Genomic DNA, 21951 nt, shown 5'->3' on the forward strand with positions numbered 1-21951 from the left:
AGTAATTTGCACTGTGTTACCTGCTTTTTCATGTCCGCTGTAAATACCCGTGACTGCTCTTTTTGCTTATGTGTGTGTAAATAATAATAAACCCCGTTACTCTTCTGTACGTCTTCTTCTTCTTCCTCTTTGCATTCGTCGTCTTAGTCTTTTCCCCATTGAATATCTGTGGCGCGATACGGCCAATGTTTGGGTGAATCGGGTTTAGTCGGGGAACAACTGTTCGGTCGCGGAGCCTCCGCTCGGCAAACATACCATCCTTAACCGCGTACCGTAACAATATATATATATATATATATATATATATATATATATATATATATATATATATATATATATATATATATATATATATATATATATATATATATATATATATAGTTACGGATCTCGGACGTCGGCTCTCCCCTTATCAAGGGGGGGGTTAATCCCCTTGTCTTTTTATCTGGCCGGCCCGAGTCCTGGAAGTTATAACGTTCCTTCCGGTCTGTGGTAGGTAGGGTTGTTGGTCGAGTCTTAGTCCAATTACCTAAGTACTACCACCGGCTGTAAAGCAAGGCGATAACTCCCGCCCGAACCATGGCGTTAGTGGACACGCCGAGCGAAGCGAGCCGCGATTCGGGCCGTTAACAGGGACTAAATTCGATTATGGCAGTTGCGATCGTGCCACGCTTACCCAATGAGAGATAAGACTGATGCGATCGGATAATGAGGAAACCCAGAAAATAGGAAGAACAAAGATTGGTTTATTGTCCCCCGTCGCACAGCGGAGCAAAGGGGGACTATGGTTTTCCCCTCCGTCCGTGTGTCCGTCCGTCCGTGCGGGCCTGCGTGCGGGCGTGCGTGCGTGCATGCGTAAATGAAGAACCGCATTCGAATTTGGTGTGTGGGTGCAACCCACGTCAAAATCCAAGATGGCCGCCACCATGTATGTCTGAACCTTGTGAGCTGAATATCTTGAAAAATAAGCGAAGTACCAACTTCTAATCTGGTGTGTGGGTGTATCGAGGCATAAGGAAGAACACTTTTGAAAATTGGGTCGCCACGTCAAAATCCAAGATGGCCGCCGCCATGTATGTCTGAACCTTGTGAGATGAATATCTTGAAAAATAAGCGAAGTACCAACTTCTAATTTGGTGCGTGGGTGTATCTCGGCATAAGGAAGAACGCTATTGAAAATTGGGTCGCCACGTCAAAATCTAAGATGGCCACCACCATATATATGTCTGAACCTTGTGAGCGAAATATCTTGAAAAATAAGCGAAGTACCAACTTCTAATCTGGTGAGTGGGTGTATCTCGGCACAAGCAAGAACGCTGTTTAAAATTGGGTCGCCACGTCAAAATCCAAGATGGCCACCGCTATGTACGTCTGAACCTTGTGAGATGAATATCTTGAAAAATAAGCGAAGTACCAACGTCTAATTTGTTTTGTGGGTGTATCTCGGCATAAGGAAGAACGCTATTGAAAATTGGGTCGCCACGTCAAAATCCAAGATGGCCGCCATCATATATATGTCTGAACCCTGTGAGCGAAATATCTTGAAAAATAAGCGAAGTACCAACTTCTAATTTGGTGCGTGGGTGTATCTCGGCATAAGGAAGAACGCTATTGAAAATTGGGTCGCCACGTCAAAATCTAAGATGGCCGCCACCATATATATGTCTGAACCTTGTGAGCGAAATATCTTGAAAAATAAGCGAAGTACCAACTTCTAATCTGGTGAGTGGGTGTATCTCGGCACAAGCAAGAACGCTGTTTAAAATTGGGTCGCCACGTCAAAATCCAAGATGGCCACCGCCATGTACGTCTGAAACTTGTGAGATGAATATCTTGAAAAATAAGAGAAGTACCAACGTCTAATTTGGTGTGTGGGTGTATCTCGGCATAAGGAAGAACGCTATTGAAAATTGGGTCGCCACGTCAAAATCCAAGATGGCCGCCACCATATATATGTCTGAACCTTGTGAGCGAAATATCTTGAAAAATAAGCGAAGTACCAACTTCTAATTTGGTGTGTGGGTGTATCTCGGCATGAGGAAGAACGCTATTGAAAAATGGGTCGCCACGTCACAATCCAAGATGGCCGCCGCCATGTATGTCTGAACCTTGTGAGCGGAATATCTTGAAAAATAAGCGAAGTACCAACTTCTAATCTGGTGTGTGGTTGTTTCTACGCATAAGGGAGAACGCTATTGAAAATTGGGTCGCCACGTCAAAATCCAAGATGGCCGCCTTGCGTCTTCCACTTTGTCAACTCGCATCACTTCACCGACGGGGGACCTAGGTGTAACGCTTGTTTTAGCTCAAGATAATGACTGTACCTGAGTTGCTGTGTTTGCATAATTTACACCAATCATAATACAAACAATTATTTTGCACAAATTTATTTGTAGTGTTTGTGACATTATATTTTTATAAGCAATTTAGGTTGAAATATTTTTTTTAAATTCAAAAAAGAATCCTTCAGCACATACATGCAGGAAGGGATGCGGACGAAAATTGCAGACGAAGTTTGGGATGATTACACCTCACCACTACGACATTTAAAACACCTCACCACCACGTGATTATAAAAACACCTCACCACCACGTGATAAAAACACCTCACCACCACGTGATAAAAACACCTCACCACCATGTAATTAAAATCAATTCACCACCACATTATAAAAAATACTTCACAACCACGGAAACAAAAGTTTGAGGGAGTAGTTCAGTGATAACAGACACTGCCCAGATATGTAGATGAGATGATTGTACCTGAGTTGCTATTTTGTCATGGTTTACACCAATCATAATATTGAAGGAGCTGGGGCTCCCACGTCGATCGGAAGAATGGACGCGACAAAAAGCTAGAATTCATCCGAGTTGCTTTAATGAAATCAAACCCTCAGGCACTCTGAAAACCCGTTTATCGGTCAGCAATATATATCTATTAACCCAGGGGGTTTGCCCAGGCCCGGCGCCAGGGGGCGTGGCCCAGCGTCCTGGCTGCGGCCTGGCAAGTTGAGGGCGAGCCTGCCCGGGCGTCCTGGACGAGCCCGGCATGGTGATCGCTCCGCGTCCTTGATAGGTGCAAGGCGATTGTGAAACCCCAGCGGCAGCCGCTACACACGTCCCCCCAGAATCGACTTGCACCGGCAGGGTCAACTTGAGGGGGGTCCTGATGACCCGGCCGAAGCGACCCCTGGCGGGTCGTGGGAGGGGGTCCGGTGAGGTGGTGGGCGGTCGAGTGGGGGGCCCCGTGGACGGGGGGCGGCCTCGCCGCGGCGGAAGGGCCACCCGTGGTGGGTGGTCGACGTCCACGTGCGCCGGCTTGAGGCGGTCCACTGTAATCCGGTCCGACCTGCCGCCGATGTCGATGACGAACGACTTGTCGTCCCGTCGTAGCACCCGGAAGGGCCCGTCGTACGGCGGCTGCAGTGGCCACCGATGTGCGTCGTGACGCACAAAAACATACTCCGCTGTGCGGAGTGCTGGGGGGACGTAGGACTGGGGGTCACCGTGGTGGGATGTCGGCACGGGGGCAAACCGTCGGGCGGCCTCCTGGAGGTCCGAGCGCTGGTGAGCTGCGGACCAGGGACTGGTAGCGTCGGGCACGAATTCGCCCGGGACGCGTAGCACCTGGCCATAGACCAGCTCGGCGGTGGATGCCTGGAGGTCCTCCTTGGGGGCCGTGCGAAGGCCCAAAAGGACCCACGGCAGCCGGTCGGCCCAACCGCCGTCTTGAAGGCCGGCCATGAGCGCGGCCTTCATGGAGCGGTGGAATCGCTCGCACAACCCGTTTGCTTGGGGGTGGTAGGCCGTAGTACGGTGGAGCTTGACCCCCAGGTTGCGGGCGACCGCGCCCCACAGCTCGGAGGTGAACTGTGGTCCGCGGTCTGACGAGATGTCCGCCGGTGCGCCGAAGCGGGCGACCCAGGTGGCGATGAAAGCCTGCGCCATGTCGGCGGTGGTGGTGGAGACGAGGGGAACGGCCTCCGGCCACCTGGTGGTCCTGTCCACCATGGTGAGCAGGTGTGTGAACCCCCGTGACGGGGGGAGGGGGCCCACCAGATCCACGTTGACGTGGTCGAAACGTCGTTCGGGCACGGTGAAAGGTGCCAGCGGGGCCTGGGTGTGTCGGTGGACCTTGGCCCGTTGGCAGGCCGTGCAGGCGCTGGTCCAATCGCGGACGTCCCGACGAAGGCCGTGCCAGACGAAACGCGCCGACACCAGCTTCTGGGAAGCTTTCCGGCCCGGGTGGGAAAGGCCGTGGAGGGAGGCGAAGATGCGGCGTTGCCAGGTGACGGGCACGATGGGGCGAGGCTGGCCTTGGGAGACGTCGCAGAGCAGGACAGTGTCCGCGCAGGGGATGTCGGCCAGGCGGAGGCATGTGTCCGCCGCCCGGAGGGCTTGCACCGTGGTGTCGGTGGTTTGGTCCGCCGCCATAAGCGCAAAATCCACGCCCAGGTGGACCGCGTTCGCGCTGGCCCGGGAAAGACAGTCGGCCACGGCGTTGTTTTTGCCGGCGACGTGCCGGATGTCCGTGGTAAACTCCGACACGGCGGAGAGGTGGCGCTGTTGGCGGGCCGACCATGGCTCCGTGACCTTGGCCATGGCGTAAATCAACGGCTTGTGGTCGACGAACGCCGTGAAAGGTCGGCCCTCCAGGAGGTGGCGGAAATGGCGGACGGCCAGGTGTAGACCGAGGAGCTCCCGGTCAAACGTGCTGTATTTGAGCTCGTTCGGCCGGAGCTGCCGGCTGAAAAAAGCGAGTGGCTGCCAAACCCCGTTCACCCATTGCTCATGTACGGCGCCCACCGCGTAGTCGGAGGCATCCGTGGTGAGGGCGATGGGAGCGTTGAGCACCGGGTGAGCGAGCAGTGTTGCGTCGGCGAGGGCCCGCTTTGAGCGTTGGAAGGCCGCATCCATTGCTGCGGACCAGGCGATGTCGTGCTTGGCCGGCTTGCCCCGGAGGGCGTCGTAGAGGGGCCGCATGAGGTGAGCAGCGCGGGGCACGAAGCGGTGATAAAAATTCACCATTCCCAGGAATTCCTGCAGGGCCTTTATGGTGCGGGGACGCGGGGAACGTGGTGATGGCCTCGACCTTGGTTGGCAGCGGCACGGCCCCGTTCTTGGTGATGTGGTGGCCCAAAAAATCAACGGCCGTCGTGCCGAAGTGGCATTTGGCCGGGTTGACGATGAGGCCGTGCTCGCTGAGGCGCTCGAACAGTGTTCGGAGGTGGAGGAGGTGCTCGGCCCGGGACGTGCTGGCGACGAGGATGTCGTCCAGGTAAACGAAAAGGAACGGCAGGTCACGCAGCACGCCGTCCATCAAGCGCTGGAACGCCTGAGCCGCGTTCTTGAGACCAAACGGCATCCGCAAGAATTCGAATAAGCCGAACGGCGTGATGACTGCCGTTTTAGGGACGTCGGCCGCCCTGACAGGTACCTGGTGATTTCCCCCGTATGAGATCAATTTTCGAAAAAATGACCCGTCCCGCCAGACGGGCGGAGAAGTCTTGGATATGCGGGATCGGGTACCTGTCGGGGGTGGTAGCGTCATTCAGACGGCGGTAGTCGCCACACGGGCGCCATCCACCCCCCGGCTTTGGCACGATGTGCAGTGGCGAGGCCCACGCGCTATCGGAGCGCCGCACGATGCCGAGGTGCTCCAACGCGTCGAATTCGGCCTTCGCTACGGCGAGCTTGGCTGGGTCGAGGCGGCGGGCCCTGGCGTAGACCGGCGGGCCCGTGGTTGGTATGTGGTGCTCGATCCCATGCCGTACTGCGACGGCCGAAAACGTCGGCCGCGTGAGGGCCGGGAACTCCGTGAGCAGGCGAGCAAACTCGTTCGCCGCCGGGACGGTGCATGCCAGCTCGGTCGGCGCGGAGCTGCTCAATGTGCATACCAGGGAGCTGAAGGTTTCAGCGTTGATTAAACGACGCCGTTGGACGTCCACCAGCAGTCCGTGTGCGCAGAGGAAGTCGGCGCCTAGCAGAGCCACGGGCACGTTGGCGGTTACAAACGTCCAAGCAAAGCGTTGGCCGCTGAAGCAGAGGGTGACGTTGCGCGGGCCGAAGGTGCGGATAGTCGATCCGTTGGCCGCAACTAAGGAGGGGCCGCAAACCGCGGATTGCCTGTCCTGGTCAGAGGCGGGTATGACGCTCAGTTGGGCGCCGGTGTCGCACAGGAAGCGCCGTCCGGACGCTTTATCCGTGATGAACAGTAAGTTGCCCGTGTGGCCGGCGCTCATGGCTGGTAATGAACGCCGGCCCGGCCGTTTCCCGGCCTGCCGAAGGTGCACGGGGGTCGGCATGTCCGGGCCTTTTGTCCGAACCTTGCATGATAGTAACACCACGCTTGGTCGGGTGGAGGCCTCGGTCGTCGTGCTGGAGGTGGTCGGCACGGTAGAGCGGCCGCCAATTGCGTCGGCAGTTCGGCCGTCGACCGTGCCGGGTGCTCGGGCGCCATGGTTGTTGCGTCGGACGGCGGTGGGTCCCATGTCGCCGCTGCGATGCGCCGTCCTGCGGCGGAGATCTTGTCGGCTTCTCTGGCAAGGGCCCGGGGATCTGTGATCGTCGTGCTTGCCAGGGCGAGGCGTACCGGGTTAGGCAGCTGACGGAGGAACAGCTCCCGGAACAGGAATGCCGGAGAGTGCTCGCCGAGCAGTGAAAGCATGTAGTCCATTCGTACGGAAGGGCGCGTGTCGCCGAGCTCAGGCAGATCGAGCAGGCGCCGTGCGCGTTCCGCCGATGGGAGGGCGAAAGCCTCGAGGAGAAGCTTCCTAATCGCGCCGTATTTGTCAGCGGCTGGCGGGCTTTCGAGGAGGCTCAGGGCGCGGGCCGCGGTAGCCGACCCGAGCGCAGCTACCACATGGTGGAAGCGGGTGTCGTCGGCCGTGATGCCTCGCCGGGCGAACAGGGACTCCGCCTGTGCGAACCAAACCGCCGCGTGAGCCTCCCAGAAGGTAGGCAGTTTAAGGGCGACTGCCGTGTCCATGTCGATAGGTCACCAATGAAGGAGCTGGGGCTCCCACGTCGATCGGAAGAATGGACGCGACAAAAAGCTAGAATTCATCCGAGTTGCTTTAATGAAATCAAACCCTCAGGCACTCTGAAAACCCGTTTATCGGTCAGCAATATATATCTATTAACCCAGGGGGTTTGCCCAGGCCCGGCGCCAGGGGGCATGGCCCAGCGTCCTGGCTGCGGCCTGGCAAGTTGAGGGCGAGCCTGCCCGGGCATGCCCGGGCATGCCCGGGCGTCCCGACCGAGGCCTGGCAAGTTGAGCGCGGGCCTGCCCGGGCGTCCTGGACGAGCCCGGCATGGTGATCGCTCCGCGTCCTTGATAGGTGCAAGGGGATTGTGAAAGCCCAGCGGCAGCCGCTACAATATAAACAATTATTTTGCACAATGTATTTGTAATATACGTGATTTTACATTTTATAAACAATTGAAGTTGAAGATTAAAAAAAAAAGCAACAAAAAAAAATTCTCCAAAAAAATAAATAAATATTTTCAATTTTTCTAAATAAATACCCTTAGGACATACCCATGGGAGAGATCGGTGCATACCAAAAGTTTGGTACGATTTCACGAAAGTTTGAGGGAGTAGTTCAGTGACAACACAACACAGACACTGCACAGATATATATATTTATATATATATATATATATATATATATATATATTTATATATATATATATATATACATATATATATATATATATATATATATATATATATATATATATATATATACACACACACACAAGTTCAAAACACACTTGGTCACAAGTGTATATATATATGTATATATAATTTATTTATATTTATTTATATATATATATATATATATATATATATATATATATATATATATATATATACATACATATATATATATATATATATATATATATATATATATATATATATATATATATATATATATATATAGATATATATATATATATATATATAATTTATTATTATTATTTATTTATATATTTTTATTTGTATATTTTTATTTATATATATAAATATATATCTTTTTAAAATGCTAACTTGTCCTCTTAATCACCGCTCGAGCTACTACCCGCGAGTCACTTTGCGTCATCCTCCTGTGTCAAACGCACATCGCGTCATTTCTCTCCTCGCGGTTCTATCTACGTCAACCGATGCGTCCGCCCGGAACGCGATTGGCCGCCCACGCGCACTAAGCCGCTGTTGATTGGACGTGTTCGTTGTATAGGCGTGGTTTCAACACTATATGGGCGGGACATGGTCAGTAAGGGGCGGGGTTGTACTTTGCGTAGGCCGTTAAGGCGCGTGGTTTTCATCCGAGGCGGCGAACGCGCCCGTTCGCAGGGTTCCCTTCGCTGGTTTTCCGTTGGGGCACCGGGTCTCGGCTCAGCCGCCGTCTGCCGATGCCTACGGCAATGTCCCACTCTGTGCGCCTGGCTCGTACGCCCTCGGAGGTATGTGACATTGTCTTGAACAGGTATTGAGGAAAGCTGTTGGTGATCGTGCTGGTAGTGCGCCCTCCACTCTCCAGTGAGCCGCAATGCATTGGAACTTACTGTACTACATGTTGGCCCTTTGTCCTTTCACTTGTTCCATGCCGTTGTAGTTGACATATGCATTGCTCCGTACCTACGAGATTAGAGTATGAAATTATGTAACATTATAAACAACTTTAACTTCTCATGGGTGTCGCGTTTAATAACACAAAACCAAAAGTCATAAGCACATGTTGCATATATGTACTCTAACTTGGTGATACTTGAGCAGATTTGTCTCTTGTTTTCTGTAATTCTTTATTTATATATCGAACGGTGCAGGTTTTCTGTTTGAAATACAGTACGTACAGTAAATACAGTGTTTCCTGATTCAGCCCGACTAACTGGCTTAAGAACAAATCTATTCATTATTAAATATGGGGAGTCAGATATCTAAATTTAAAAAAAAAGAATTTGGGAAAGGAATAATGACAGAGAGAGGAATGTGTAGAGAGAAGAGAAAGAGGGAATGGACATGTGATGTATGGAGCACAAGGAAAAGGTGAGATTGGTGGGGTTTTTTTTACACATGTGAAGTCCTAGTCCGTATGTGTAGATCTTTAACGCAGCGCTCCGAACAACCTGGTCTTTAAGTTTAAGGTTTGGAGTAATATTCATGTCAAATATTCCACCATATTTGCGTACGTAATAAATATATGGTCCCAATCGTGAATGACTCAAAGCGGTGGGTTTCTGTTAATCGGAATTGTAAAAATTAATAAGTTGTATTATATAATTGGACGATAATTTTATTTCTGATTGCCATTTTGCAACCAATTGTCCTGTTCAGGATGTATTGCTCTGTTGGTTTCCTTTGCCTCGAGGATTGGTCGTCATTGTGACTATTTGATTTAATTTGCACATCGTTCAAAGTAGTGTCACTGTTGGAGATTGATCTGGCAATGCGACGAGGGTCGTTGGGTTCGAAGGGCGTAAAAATTAAACAAGAAGCAATTGATTAAGGAGGCAATTCAAGTAAATAAACAAACGAGATATTTGCACCACCAGCAAAGGAGGCCCCTGAGATGGCTGTTGTTGACCACAATGTTGTTGGTTTACTAATCTGGGCAGTTAACATCGGCTGGGGCTCACTTGCTTTGCTGGGATGCAATCTTAAGAGAGTTGCCTGTCGAGGTGTGGTTCTGTCCTTCAAAATGCATGTACGGCGTTTGTCACGCATACCGCTTTGGTTTGCGATTCGCCGTGTGTTGGCCCCTGCCTTGTGTCCAACCTTTGGGGTTCCGGCCCTTCTGGTTAGCTCCTTCTGCGTGACCGTGAGGGCTGAAATTCCTCCATCGTCTGGAAGCGTTTGACATCCACATGGGAAGTTCCCTTTGTTCTGACCTGCGTACCACTGATTGGTTGGGGTTAATGTTGATGGCATTTGTTCTGTCGTACATAGGCCATGATCCACCTGCCCAAGGATAATGATACTGTGCATTGTTTAAATTAAGTGAGATTTTTGGATCTGCATGGAATTCCACTGATGATGACGACAACTCTTGGACAGATGAGACAGATGAGGCAGAGGTTGGACATTCTACTTGTGTGATTGGTTATTTTTTGTCATTTTTATCTGTGTTTTGCTTGAATAATTGCTGATTAAGTTGGCTTTGTGTTGGCTTCAGATTTATGCCACTGCCTGTCTACCTACTGTTAATGTACAAGGAGCAATTGCCTGCAGCCCTTGCTGTCATGTGGATCAGGTTTCCTCTTCATCTGATGCACTGAGCATTTGTGGAGATAATTGTGTTTATACAGTACTCGCAATTGGTGCTTCGCAGGTCGGGCATTTCACCGAGTGCACCGTCCTTTGGATGGATGTTAAGCTGGAGACCTGTCTGCTAGCTTTAACTGGAGTTTAGGTTATTATGTGGCCCACTAGGTTATTGTACTCTGGCCTTTATGTGCAGGAGCACTGCATCAGCTGCACAGCCACTTCTCTGTGAAGATGCAATGAGCGGGACAAGTCTGTGATCAAATCCCGCTCCAACATACATGTGAGGATGGGAGGATTATGTAACGATGACTCGTGAAAGTTTTTGGTGCTGGTTTGCTTTGTGTTCAACCCAAAAAATCTACTAATTTTCAGCTGGAGACCTGTCTGCTAGCTTTAACTGGATTTTAGGTTATTTTGTGGCCCACTAGGTTATTGTACTCTGGCCTTTATGTGCATTCTTAGCTCTTTCACGAGCCTCGATTCAGTATACAACAAAAAAAAAACAAAAAAAAGGAGCACTGCATCAGCTGCACAGCCACTTCTCTGTGATGATGCAATGAGTGGGACAAGTCTGTGATCAAATCCCGCTCCAACATACATGTGACGATGGAAGGATTATGTAACGATGACTCTTGAAAGTTTTTGGTGCTGGTTTGCTTTGTGTTCAACCCCAAAAATCTACTAATTTTCATGTCTTCAAATGAACTGTGCTGTTAGACGATGGCGAATTGAGCTCATTCTAGTTTTTGGTCTAAGTATCCCTTCCCTTTTGATGGTTTGGGAGAGGCTATTCTCATCGATCTGTCAGTATGTGTGTCTGTGAGTCTGAATGCAGCATTCCGTGTGGCCTACTTTATTATTGCACCTTAGCGTGTGAAAGGGGTTGTCTCGCCAAATACCCCCCAGCGAAGATGTACCTTGTGCAATTCTCTCTCCTTTCATTTCTGTTCAACATATGATGCAATATTGACTTTCTCTGGCACATCTGGTGCTATTTCTTGCTAATCTCGTTTTAGATGTCAAAGGCATTTTATGGGAGAGAAGGGGCGTTAAAAATAATGATTTCCAGTTAATGGGGCAACTTCCCAAGACTTGATCTACTAGTTAAGCAACTGCCCAGAGCACATTTCACCAGTTGTCTAATGTAAGCATAACATATTTTCATCAAATTTAACCATAAGTTGATTTTGTACTTTGAATGAATGTGGGGTGTGTTAAAATTATCCACACCCGTCCCTGAGTATGCGGTTTACCCGAACCGCCCGTAGTTTGAGGTAAACGTATCCTACGAGACCTACTGGCTTAACTAGCATGCCCAACTGGCTTCAGTTTGAGAATGTTGTCTAATTTAACCATTTAAATGGTTAATTTAATCATCATGTTTTTGTTGGGGTTGGGGGACTTGTATAGAAAAGAAGGTCAAGACTCGGGGAGTTTGAACATATAACGGAACAGGAGAAATGGAGGGGAAACACCAACAGCAGGGTTGATGGTCAAAATAGTGACGCTTGGAAAATAATTAATGAGGGCTAGAGGAGGACCGACTGGGTGGGCAAGATGGATACAGAAGCAAACTCTCAAGAAGGAAAAACTGCAAACTTGGAAAGAGGTGTGTGTGGGGAAGCAGGAGGAGTAGAAAAGTTAGAAGAGCAACGTGATTTGGGAAGGGGGGGGGGGTGGTGGAAGCGGGGTGATGTGTGATTGTGGTGAACAGCTGTCTTGAAAGCCTCGAGGGAAGAATGAGATTGAAGAGAATGTGGGAGAAAAGGAACAAATGAGTGGAGGTGAGCAATGATTCTAGATTTTGGGAGCTTCACGAGAAGGGGGTTGCTGACAGACCTTGTGAAACCTGGAGGGGAACAGAGCATAGGTGCAAGACTATAAAGGAGGTGGTAGACAGAGGCCAAGGCCATCCAACTGTCTGTGATGTGAAAGTGACAACCACATAGTCTCAGCTTCATTGTGGGATATTTCAATGATCTTGAAGGCCTTAGTTCCACATCGTCAAGCGGAATAATGTGTGAGGCAGGGGCGCTAGCCTAGAGGGGAGAGCAGTAATCCATCAAGCTGTGAAATAGGAGTTCAGGTGTGCCAAGGAAAGACTGCAATGACGGAGGATGCCTTGTCTGCGGCTGGCTTTGTAGGCCAATTTAGAAGTGCAGGTTGCCCAAAAATATATCATGGCTGATAATAATACCTAAAAGTTTGAGTTACTGAACTTCTTCCTGCTTGTTTGAAGGATGAGGAATGTCACGGCAGATGTTGGAGTCATCAGCAAAGTTGATGAGGATTTTCCAGAGAGATTGTTGAAGATTTGGAATAGGATGGAGCCGAGAGCACTGTCCTGTGGCACTCCAGACTTGAAATGGAGAGGAGATTCGAGGTTTCTGTCAAGAGCCAATACATTGGCTACGACATTAGCCAACATGTGGCTCCTTTGATGGAATATTTATAATTTTAAAATACCTCAATCATTTGCGTCTAAAGCCGTCTATACTTTCTATGGTATAATGATGCTGCTGTCGCTTAGTCTTTGAAATCCTCTTGTTGTTCTTGTGAAATCTTGTCATGTAGACATAATTGTATTGATAAGCCAATTATTCCTTCTGAGCAAAAAATCCTTTGTGACATAACATTTTCACTTTATGATTATGGGATGGAGATTTAAAGTTTCACACCTGTCACCTGGCTTCTTAGTGTGTTCCTCCATTTTTGATCCTTTTGTATTTTAACCATAATTTAATGATTTATTACTATTTTTATTATAACCTGAGCTTGTGCTCCAATTTGCGGTCTCATTCCTAATTGATGAATGCTGCATTTAGGTTTTTATATTCTGTTTTTAAAAACCTTCATTTATCCAGGCCCAGGGAGAAGGCATATACAGATCATGCCTTCTTCTCTCCCAAAAGATAAGGTTTTCATAAAATTTCAGGGATAATTGCATGCTTTTGCCAGTTTATGCATTCGCGCCATTAACAGCTACCTTTTTGGCATTTCATTGCGCGGATTGCTACCGTTTCCTCACGTAATTTGTGTTTGTCCTGGTTTGTTGTTGAACAGCGCTGTAGCTAATTGCAGTGATTTGGAACATTGGCAGAACCACCTCTGCCTCGTATACATTTATCCTGACGCAAGCTCCCTGTTTGGTTCCTTCCATGGTTACTCCTCGGACCTTGTAGCAGGATTGACGCCAAGCATACTAAAGCATTGTGCTCTTGCTGTTCAGAAACGTGCAGTTCCCGCAAGTTACTGTAAACATGTCAATGTATACGTGTGAAGTTTTGTTTTTGGTGTCCACCATGGGGGCACATTACTCACAGTTAGTTGTACACCTGATTTTCTGTGTTTGTAATGGCCACAGACACTGACCGAATGGCACCAAAGGACGCAAGCAGACATTGATACCTTTTTTATATTCGTAGTAATGTTCTAAGCTTTGGCCAATTTATTGACTTGTATTTAAGCTTTACAGTGACTTGATTATTTGGAATGTGTTCATGATTATCGTTCTTGGTGCGCATACTTCTTGAGTGTCCTTATTTCCTTCCTCTTCCATTGGCGTTGCTGCTGTAGTTGGTGTAAATACTTGAGCACAGGATGTGCATTTCGTTGCATTTCCTCAAATTGTTTGAGAAATTGGAATTCCAGAGAGTGAGAATGCGGGAGGAAGTCTGCGAGAGAGGGCATGACTATGCAGGTTAGACAAGACGGATTTCTGAGAAATGTGAATATTAGGTGCATTTTTGGGTAAAAGTTGGGAACCTAACTTTTTAACATCATTAGGATATGCTGAATTCTATTAACCCAGTTCCCAAGCCAAATTTTGAGTTTTTGAATTTTGAGTTTTTAATTTCCCACTTCCCACATGCACGATGTGAACATCTTTGGATGATGTCAGGTACATCAAAAACGGCGTTGTACACCAATTGATGCTGTTTTAAACAATCTACCGAGAAGTTTATCCACAGCACTGCTACCATTTCACGCATTAACTGGGTGTGACACCACCTCCTATTTTGCAAATCACACCAAACGAACATCATGGAAAGTCTTCAAAGAGCACCATATACTGCTGAAGAACTTGGGCATTGGTGAACTCACAGAGGAGACAATCAAATCCACAGAAGCGTTCGTCTGCAGAATATATAATGTGCACAGAACAACCTCTGTTGATTCAGCACGACATATGTTGTTCTCCGAGACTGGTAAACCAGAAGCAATGTCACCGACAAGTGATACTCTTCATTTCCATTTGTTGCGAGTGCACTATCAAGCCATGGTATGGAGAAATGTTCATTGTGCCATTGCTGACCTTCCTGCACCTGTGGAAATGGGATGGAAACGTGGTGATTCAGGACTAGAGCCTATTCTGATGTAATTGAGTCCAATCCCAGAAAGTTGCCTCGAGACGATTTGTTGTGCGCAGAAGCAATGCAAGACTCGATGCTGCAAATGTCGCTATTCAGAGTTGAGGTGCTCATCAATGTGTGCCTTTCAGCAACAGAGTGATGATCAGTCCCCTTGTATGAATTTGATGTAGTTTGGCAAAACAACATGTGTGACATTCCTGAATGTTTGTGCTTCATGGCCATGTGTACTTAATTTTAGAATAAATGGTTGTATGAAACATTGTCTTATTAAAACCATTTCCCATTTTATAGTGTCCAATTTCAATATCAGTTTGAATGTCTTTCAATATGTCACCAACCATAATATAGACTGGACTAATTTATGAAAAAAAGCCATGTATAAGTGTCTAGGTGCATTTTGGAGTAAAAGTTGTAAAGTTAAAGTGAAAGAGCTGCATGTATACATACATGATATATAAATGCTTGTTCAAAGAAATTGTCCAAAAATGGCAATTTGGTGGCCATTTTGTTTATGCTAATTAGAAGGTCAAAAACTCAAGATTCAGCTTGGGAACTGGGTTCATCGAATTCAGCATACCCTAATTATGTTAAAAAGTGAGGTTCCCAACTTTTACCCAAAAATATACCTCAAAGCTTACATTTTCCATAAATCTTATGGAAAATGCTTATCCAAAGCTTATACAAAGTGAGGCCTTTTTCCATAGATCCATCTCGTCTAGGTGTACAAAAACAACAACAACAGGCATTTTAAGGCCATTTCCCTGCTAGAGTGGGGGTTAGCCTTGCGGCCCCCATGACAATCTTTTCCATTTTTCCCTATTTTCTGCATCTCCCCTTGTTAACTCCCTTGCCCGCATTTCTTCTTCCACCACTGTTAGCCAAGTCTTTCTCGATCTTCCCTGTCCTCTACTTTCATTCATTTTCCATCACTCTTCTCAACCAGTCACTTTCATCCTTCCTCAACACATGACCAAACCATCTCAACCTGTTTCTCTTCACAGCATCCATCACAGGCTCTATTCCCATCATCTTTCGCAATTCATCATTTGTATTCCTCTCTCTCAACGATACTCCACACATCCACCAAACCATTCGCATTTCCACCCTTTCCAGCCTTGGTTGCTGCTCTACGTTCATTACCCATGTCTCGTTCCCATAAATCATAACACTTCTCACACATGCAGCATACACCTGTCCCTTCAGCATCAACGACACTCCCCTCCTCGTCAGCATGCCACTCAACTCCCGAAACGTCTTCCATGCACATCTCACTCGAGTAACCGTTGCTGAGTCTGATCCACCTTCTCCATTCAGCATGTCTCCTTGGTCGCAAAATGTTTTCACATCTTCCAACTTCACGCCGTTTCAAGATCCAACTCAACATTTCCTCCACTGTAGCTCTCTCTGTGCACACCGTTCACTTGAATGTAGCTGCCACACTGGTTAATTACCCTCTCAGACCAGGTATGAGTGAGGGAAATGAAAAGTCCTGATGTAATGAAACCGACAAGATCCCACACGACACCTCAAAGGTTGTCTTGGTTGATCTTCTTTTAACTTTGAGTAACTTGTGGGATAATCTGTAATCTGCAACCAATATGTTTGTTAAGTTGTTGGCCGAGTTGTACCAAAGACTTAAAAATGGTACATGCTTCTTCCTTGCTCAACGTTCAGCATTTAAGAGGATAGACCACAGACAATCCCCATCGGTTGGCATCTATCGGGAGGAAGAGGTTCCTCCTCAGGAAATGCCCCGCTGAGTGCGGTGAGAAAGGGGGCACCATTGTTAACGTCGCTGGTAGTCCTTATTTCCCAGGTCCTTCCTTTCACACAGTACCCCAGGAAGTGACGGCACTTCTTCCAAAGGTGTGTGTGCGTGCGTGCGTGCTTGTGTGTGCGTGTGCGCCAGACCGCTCCATTACGAGCCTTAGATTCATGTAAGAAAATTTGAATATAAAATTATTTTGGGTACAGGGACGACGCAAGTTCTTGAAATGTAGGGATCACTTGTCAATGAGTGAAGGTTGTGTGCACGTGTTAAAAACAGTGGGACAATGTGAGATTAAACTTGTGAATGCGGCCACCCTGTGGGGGGAGGAGGAGTGACTTGGAGGGCTTGTTGGATCAGGGTAGGGGAGTGCAAATGACCTTATTACAAATTGACCCTTTTCAAGTAAATTGATGGAACCTACTGTATGTTACAGGGTGCAATTGAAGTTGAAATAAAAATCTGTAGATTTAATTTTGCATCGGATCGGCAATTTAAAAAAATGAAAATGTTGCCAAAGCAGTCTTCGTGAACATCCGGTCCTTTCCAATGTTAAAATGATTTCATCACACAATTTATCCCTTTCCTCATTTAAAATAGCTGGGATTAGCAAATTAACAAAATGTTTTGGAAGCATCGTTGTTTTAAGCTTGAGGTTGAATAAACGTGACTTTTATCACGATCTTGCTTTAAAACCTTGTCATACAGAATAGCTGTGATATTTGAGGGGAGGAAGGAGGATTAATCACCTTTGTTATGGAAGATGAAAAAAATGGCCATTGCCATTTACAAGCAATGAGAACGAGAGTGATTTAGGCGATGTGGTAAACATCTGAACTCTTTTCCATGACATTAGGGTAATTTCGATTTAAAAAAAAAAGAAAAAAAAAAAAAAGGCCTGCACTGTCTTACGAGGGAAATCGTTGCCTGTGCTCTGTAAAGACAAGAAGTTGAACGTCACTTATAAATCCGTCTTTTAAATTAATCAATTAATCAGACATACAGAGAATTGCCTTTTTATAAAGTAGTATTTTTGAGGTCACCAAGCCGCTTGTGTTGGACAGGTTTTAATAATTGTAGTTTTATCCTTGTGAGTCGGGTTGGTGCGCTTTCCTGTCATTAGCATCATTTTGTATTCCATTTCCTTCTAATCTCGCACTTGTGTTGGAAATGCTATTAATACGGCTCTGAGATGCTGACGCAACCTTGATAAACTGTATCCTCCATCCTTATCTTTAAATCTTTTTTTTGTGTGAAACCAAATGTACAGGTTACATTTTCAAAGCACCCAGTGTGTACCCGTGAAACCTACCCAGAAGGCTTTGTTCACAATCTTTTTAAAATATCTGTCAATTATATTTTTATTGAGTGAATCTTTCAATTGCTCATTTGCTGCTGTTGCATTGGCCCCTTAACCACTTTGGGTAATGTTGCGATCAAATATAAGCTTTTGGATAAACGGTAGGCCTTGCCTCAAACTCACAGGGTAACCTTACATTTGTATTTCTAGTTGTAAACGGCTGTAATCGATGATACGAGTTTTTGGCTACAGCTGGCATCTTGGTTAAGACACCAATTGGCATTGAGTTTGTCGGTGTTTTGGTATAAATCTGTGAACTATTACAGCAATGTCGGTGATTGTTAGAAGTACTCCTGTTTCTGTAAAGATCTGACCAGTCATGCCTAAGGTAGGGCATGCTTTTGTGGAAATGCCTTGCTTTAATATTTGATAAATTGTAAGTTATAATACTTGTGCCCACAACTTGCAGGCCTTTTGAAATTGCACGTCTTTAAATATTTTGATTATCCGAGCTTTTGCCAGTGCTATGACCGAACATGCAAAGTCTGTGTTTGAGGGATAAGTGGTATGAGGGTTGGACATTGTTGTGGTAGATTTATCTGTTTGAACTAGCAACACATGTCGCCGATGCTTGATATGGTTCTCTGGTTTTTTATTTTGCATACACTCATACCTCACACTGACAAGTCATGCCACTGCGGCCTGTGACTAGTTCATTGGGTTATCCATAGCCTTGCTGTATATTATGCTGTGCTGTTAAATTCTAGAGCTCACTATCCGCTCATCAGCTTTGCTGTTTGGCTTCCGTCATCGCGATTCAAAATGGTTACTGTTTTGTGTTTTCGCATAAAGAGTTAATGATATTGGTGTTTCTGCTTTCCCATCCTGTTACTTATTCCACCTTTCTCATCCCTTATTTCTTTGCCGTTGTGCAGGATGAGGTGACGGAGCAGGAAATAAACATCACACACCATGTTAAGGAGGGCTCTGAGAAGGCAGATCCATCACAATTTGAACTCCTCAAAGTGCTTGGGCAAGGTTCCTTTGGCAAGGTACTCACATCCCTCCCACGTGACTTTTTCCCACCCTATTCTCGCTTTATTGTGCCTTGGCAACGATCTTGAGTAAATATTTTGTTGTACGATCCAAAGTGAGCAAATTGTTTTTGAATTAACAAAAAATTCCTTTGCGGATGGAGGTGGGGAGGATGGAGTAAGGTGTGGTTAAACACCACACCTTGTGATATGTACGTATATATATGTATGTATGTATGTATGTATATATATATATATATATATATATATATATATATATATATATATATATATATATATATATATATATATATATATATATATATATATATATATATTGTTGCGGATATGAGAACTGTATATTTTTTTTATTGTGTGAATTGTTATTATTGTTTATTCTGCGCCCCCCTGCCTCCGGAGCTGTGTAAAGGTGAAAGGGCATCCCATAATTAGTCCACAAGCATACACGTCAGCCAAATAATAGAATACCCCTGTTTGATAGTTATCTCTTATTCTGTGTTTTAGGGTAAGGCTGTGTCTCCCATTAATTGAAGTACTCCATTGCACCAGTGAAAGAGAATAGATCCCCTTTCATTCCCATCCCCAAAATCTCCATTTCCTTTCACATCCACTCTCGTCATTGCCGAGCCTCGATTGCCAATTACATCCCCTCCAAAACCACCATTGAACATGTGCTCGAGTCGGGGAAGAGGGGCGTGCCCGCCCGTCGTCATCAAGGGCGGAGCGAGAGGGTCGCGTGACCAACCAGGGCCGAGGTGAGCACACCGATGGGCGTGTCCTGAAGGCCGGCGGCTTGATCGCTGGAGGCGCTATAAAAGGCGCGCACGCAAGAAGCAAGTGAGTGAGTCGTCAGTTGGTCCTCAGTGGAGGGTCAGTGGTTGCGTTGGTTGCGGTAAGAAGTCGGTGGTGAGAAGTGGTGGCGTCGAGTGGTCAGTGGTTGCGTTGAGTTGTCGGTGGTGAGGAGACACCAGGGCCAAGAGAGAGAAGGTTCAAGGTCAATTACCAGCAGTTGCGCCAGAGACGGCAGACGCGCCCTGAGGTGAGCCAGGGAAGCAGCTTTGGCTCCACAAGCAGCGTTGACTCCACCAGGCAGCTTCAACCCGTTACCCCGCGGGGACCAGATAGCGGTGGCATCGGTGGCCGTCGAGGTCCAGCCGACGTCCCGTGCGGGATCAAGCCCGAACCATCTGCCCCAGCTGAACCTTCCCATTCCTCCTTCCAGCATTCATTCCTTTCCTCCACCCTTCTTGTGTACGTGAGTTTGTTCTGTGTGTCTTGTCCCTGGGTATTTAATTAAGTCTGGATAAGCTAGTATTTGCACTGTGTCACCTGCGTCTTATGTGTTGTAAATAAACGTGACTGCTTGCTTTTTGCTTATGTGTGTAAATAGTAAATAAATTCAGTAGTATTTCCAAACCTTTCTTTGCCTTCGTCTTCCTCTTTGCATTCGTCGTTTTAGTCTTTTCCCTCATTGAGCAGCCGCGGTGCGATCCGGCCAACGTTTGGGTGGAATCGGGTTCTAATCGGGGAATAACTGTTCGGTCGCGGAGCCTTCGCTCGGCAAAGTAACATCTAAACCGCGATCAGTAACAATAACAATATATAACAATATATATATATAACAATATATAACAATATATAACAATATATATATATATATATATATATATATATATATATATATATATATATATAACAATATATATATATATATATATATATATATATATATATATATATATATATATATATATATATATATATATATATATATATATATATATATATATATATATATATACAGTGGAACCTTGACTTACGAGTTTAATTCGTTCCGTGACCGAGCTCGTAACTCAAATTGCTCGTATCTCAAATCAAATTTCCCCATTGAAATGCATTGAAATGCTATTAATCCGTTCCAGCCCGCCAAAAACCACACCAATTTTTTAAAAAATATACAGTATATATAAAAATATCTCGCGCTTTATATTTCACCTGTATGCAGCATACAAGTTGGCAGGATGGCCTGGACTGGAGGTACGCACACTTGACTCTAAAGTCTAAACTGTCCAGCCTGGGTTTGAATCCCGACCTAGCTATAACCTGTCATGGGTGAATCACAGGCAGGGTGATTCATCAATGTGTGTACCGCTAAACTGGGCGCCCCGTTTGCGTCCCATTAGTTGTTGGATGTTAAGGATCTCACCGTGTTTTCCACAAAGAGAAGGCGAGCTATCGCCGGCACTCTGAACAAGTTGTGGCCTGGCATGGCATGAACATGAAAACATGAACATGAACATGAAATGTTCGACATGAACATGAAATTTTCCGAAATAACCAAAATGCGAAAACAAAAACGCAGCGCTATACGACAGAGATACGTACTGTACTTGAACGGCAAGATAACCACGTGACCAGAACCTACCTGGCGGCGTAAACTCAAAATAACCGAAATGCGAAAACTAAAACGCAGCGCTATACGACAGAGATACGTACTTGAACGGCAAGATAACCACGTGACCGGGTGGCGAAAGCTCGTAACTCGGATCTCGCCTCGCATCTCAAAGCAATAAACTGCCGGAGCGACGGCTCGTATCTCGAAAAACTCGTAAGTTGGGGCACTCGTAAGTCAAGGTTCCACTGTATATATATTTTTTGTTGCGGATCTCGCCGCCTTCCCCTTACCAAGGGGGGATTAGTCCCCTTATCTTTGACTAGCCGATGGGACCCGGGAACTATGACGTCCTTCCCGGACAGCGCGAAATAGGGTTCTAGGACTAGAATCACTATTAGCTAATTACTCGCGCTGCCCTGAAACGAGGAAATAAGCCCCGCATGAATCACGCGTGCTGAGACGCCGAGCGGTGCGTACACGCGATCCGTGCCGTTGATTTGATGAACCCGGTTCTAGCGATCCTACTCGTACCATGCTTAGCCAAAGGAGAAATCACAGAAACGGTCGAATTGGGAAGAAAGGAAGAACAGAATTTATTCACACGATGTACAATGATTCCGAGAAAAGAGGACACAGTGCAGCCTTAAAAAACAGTCTTGACTTAATCCCAGGACAAACGGGCCCGTCTCACACACAGACACACTCACACGGGGTTTGCAGCTGCAGGATGATGTTCACCACGTCCAGGGATGGCTCTCGTGCAGCTCCCTCTGGCCTCCGGTTCGTCCCA

General features: G+C 46.6%; 1 protein-coding gene across 4 annotated transcripts in view; it reads left to right on the forward strand.

The window, feature by feature from the left end:
- LOC137423584 (ribosomal protein S6 kinase alpha-3) overlaps positions 1–21951 on the forward strand; it is a 350089-nt gene that overhangs the window by 184988 nt on the left and 143150 nt on the right. For 2 of the 4 annotated variants that reach the window (XM_078774051.1, XM_068110884.2), the window contains exon 3: positions 18647–18763. In XM_078774051.1, the coding sequence (XP_078630177.1) occupies positions 18647–18763 (117 nt within the window). Of the gene's footprint in view, positions 1–8278; positions 8470–18646; positions 18764–21951 lie in introns of those variants that run through there. The other 2 variants (XM_068110887.2, XM_068110890.2) reach the window with 2 other exon arrangements.

This window comes from Myxine glutinosa, chromosome 3 (assembly GCF_964187855.1).
Source record: "Myxine glutinosa chromosome 3, kmMyxGlut1.1, whole genome shotgun sequence".
Classification (NCBI taxonomy): Eukaryota; Metazoa; Chordata; class Myxini; order Myxiniformes; family Myxinidae; genus Myxine; species Myxine glutinosa.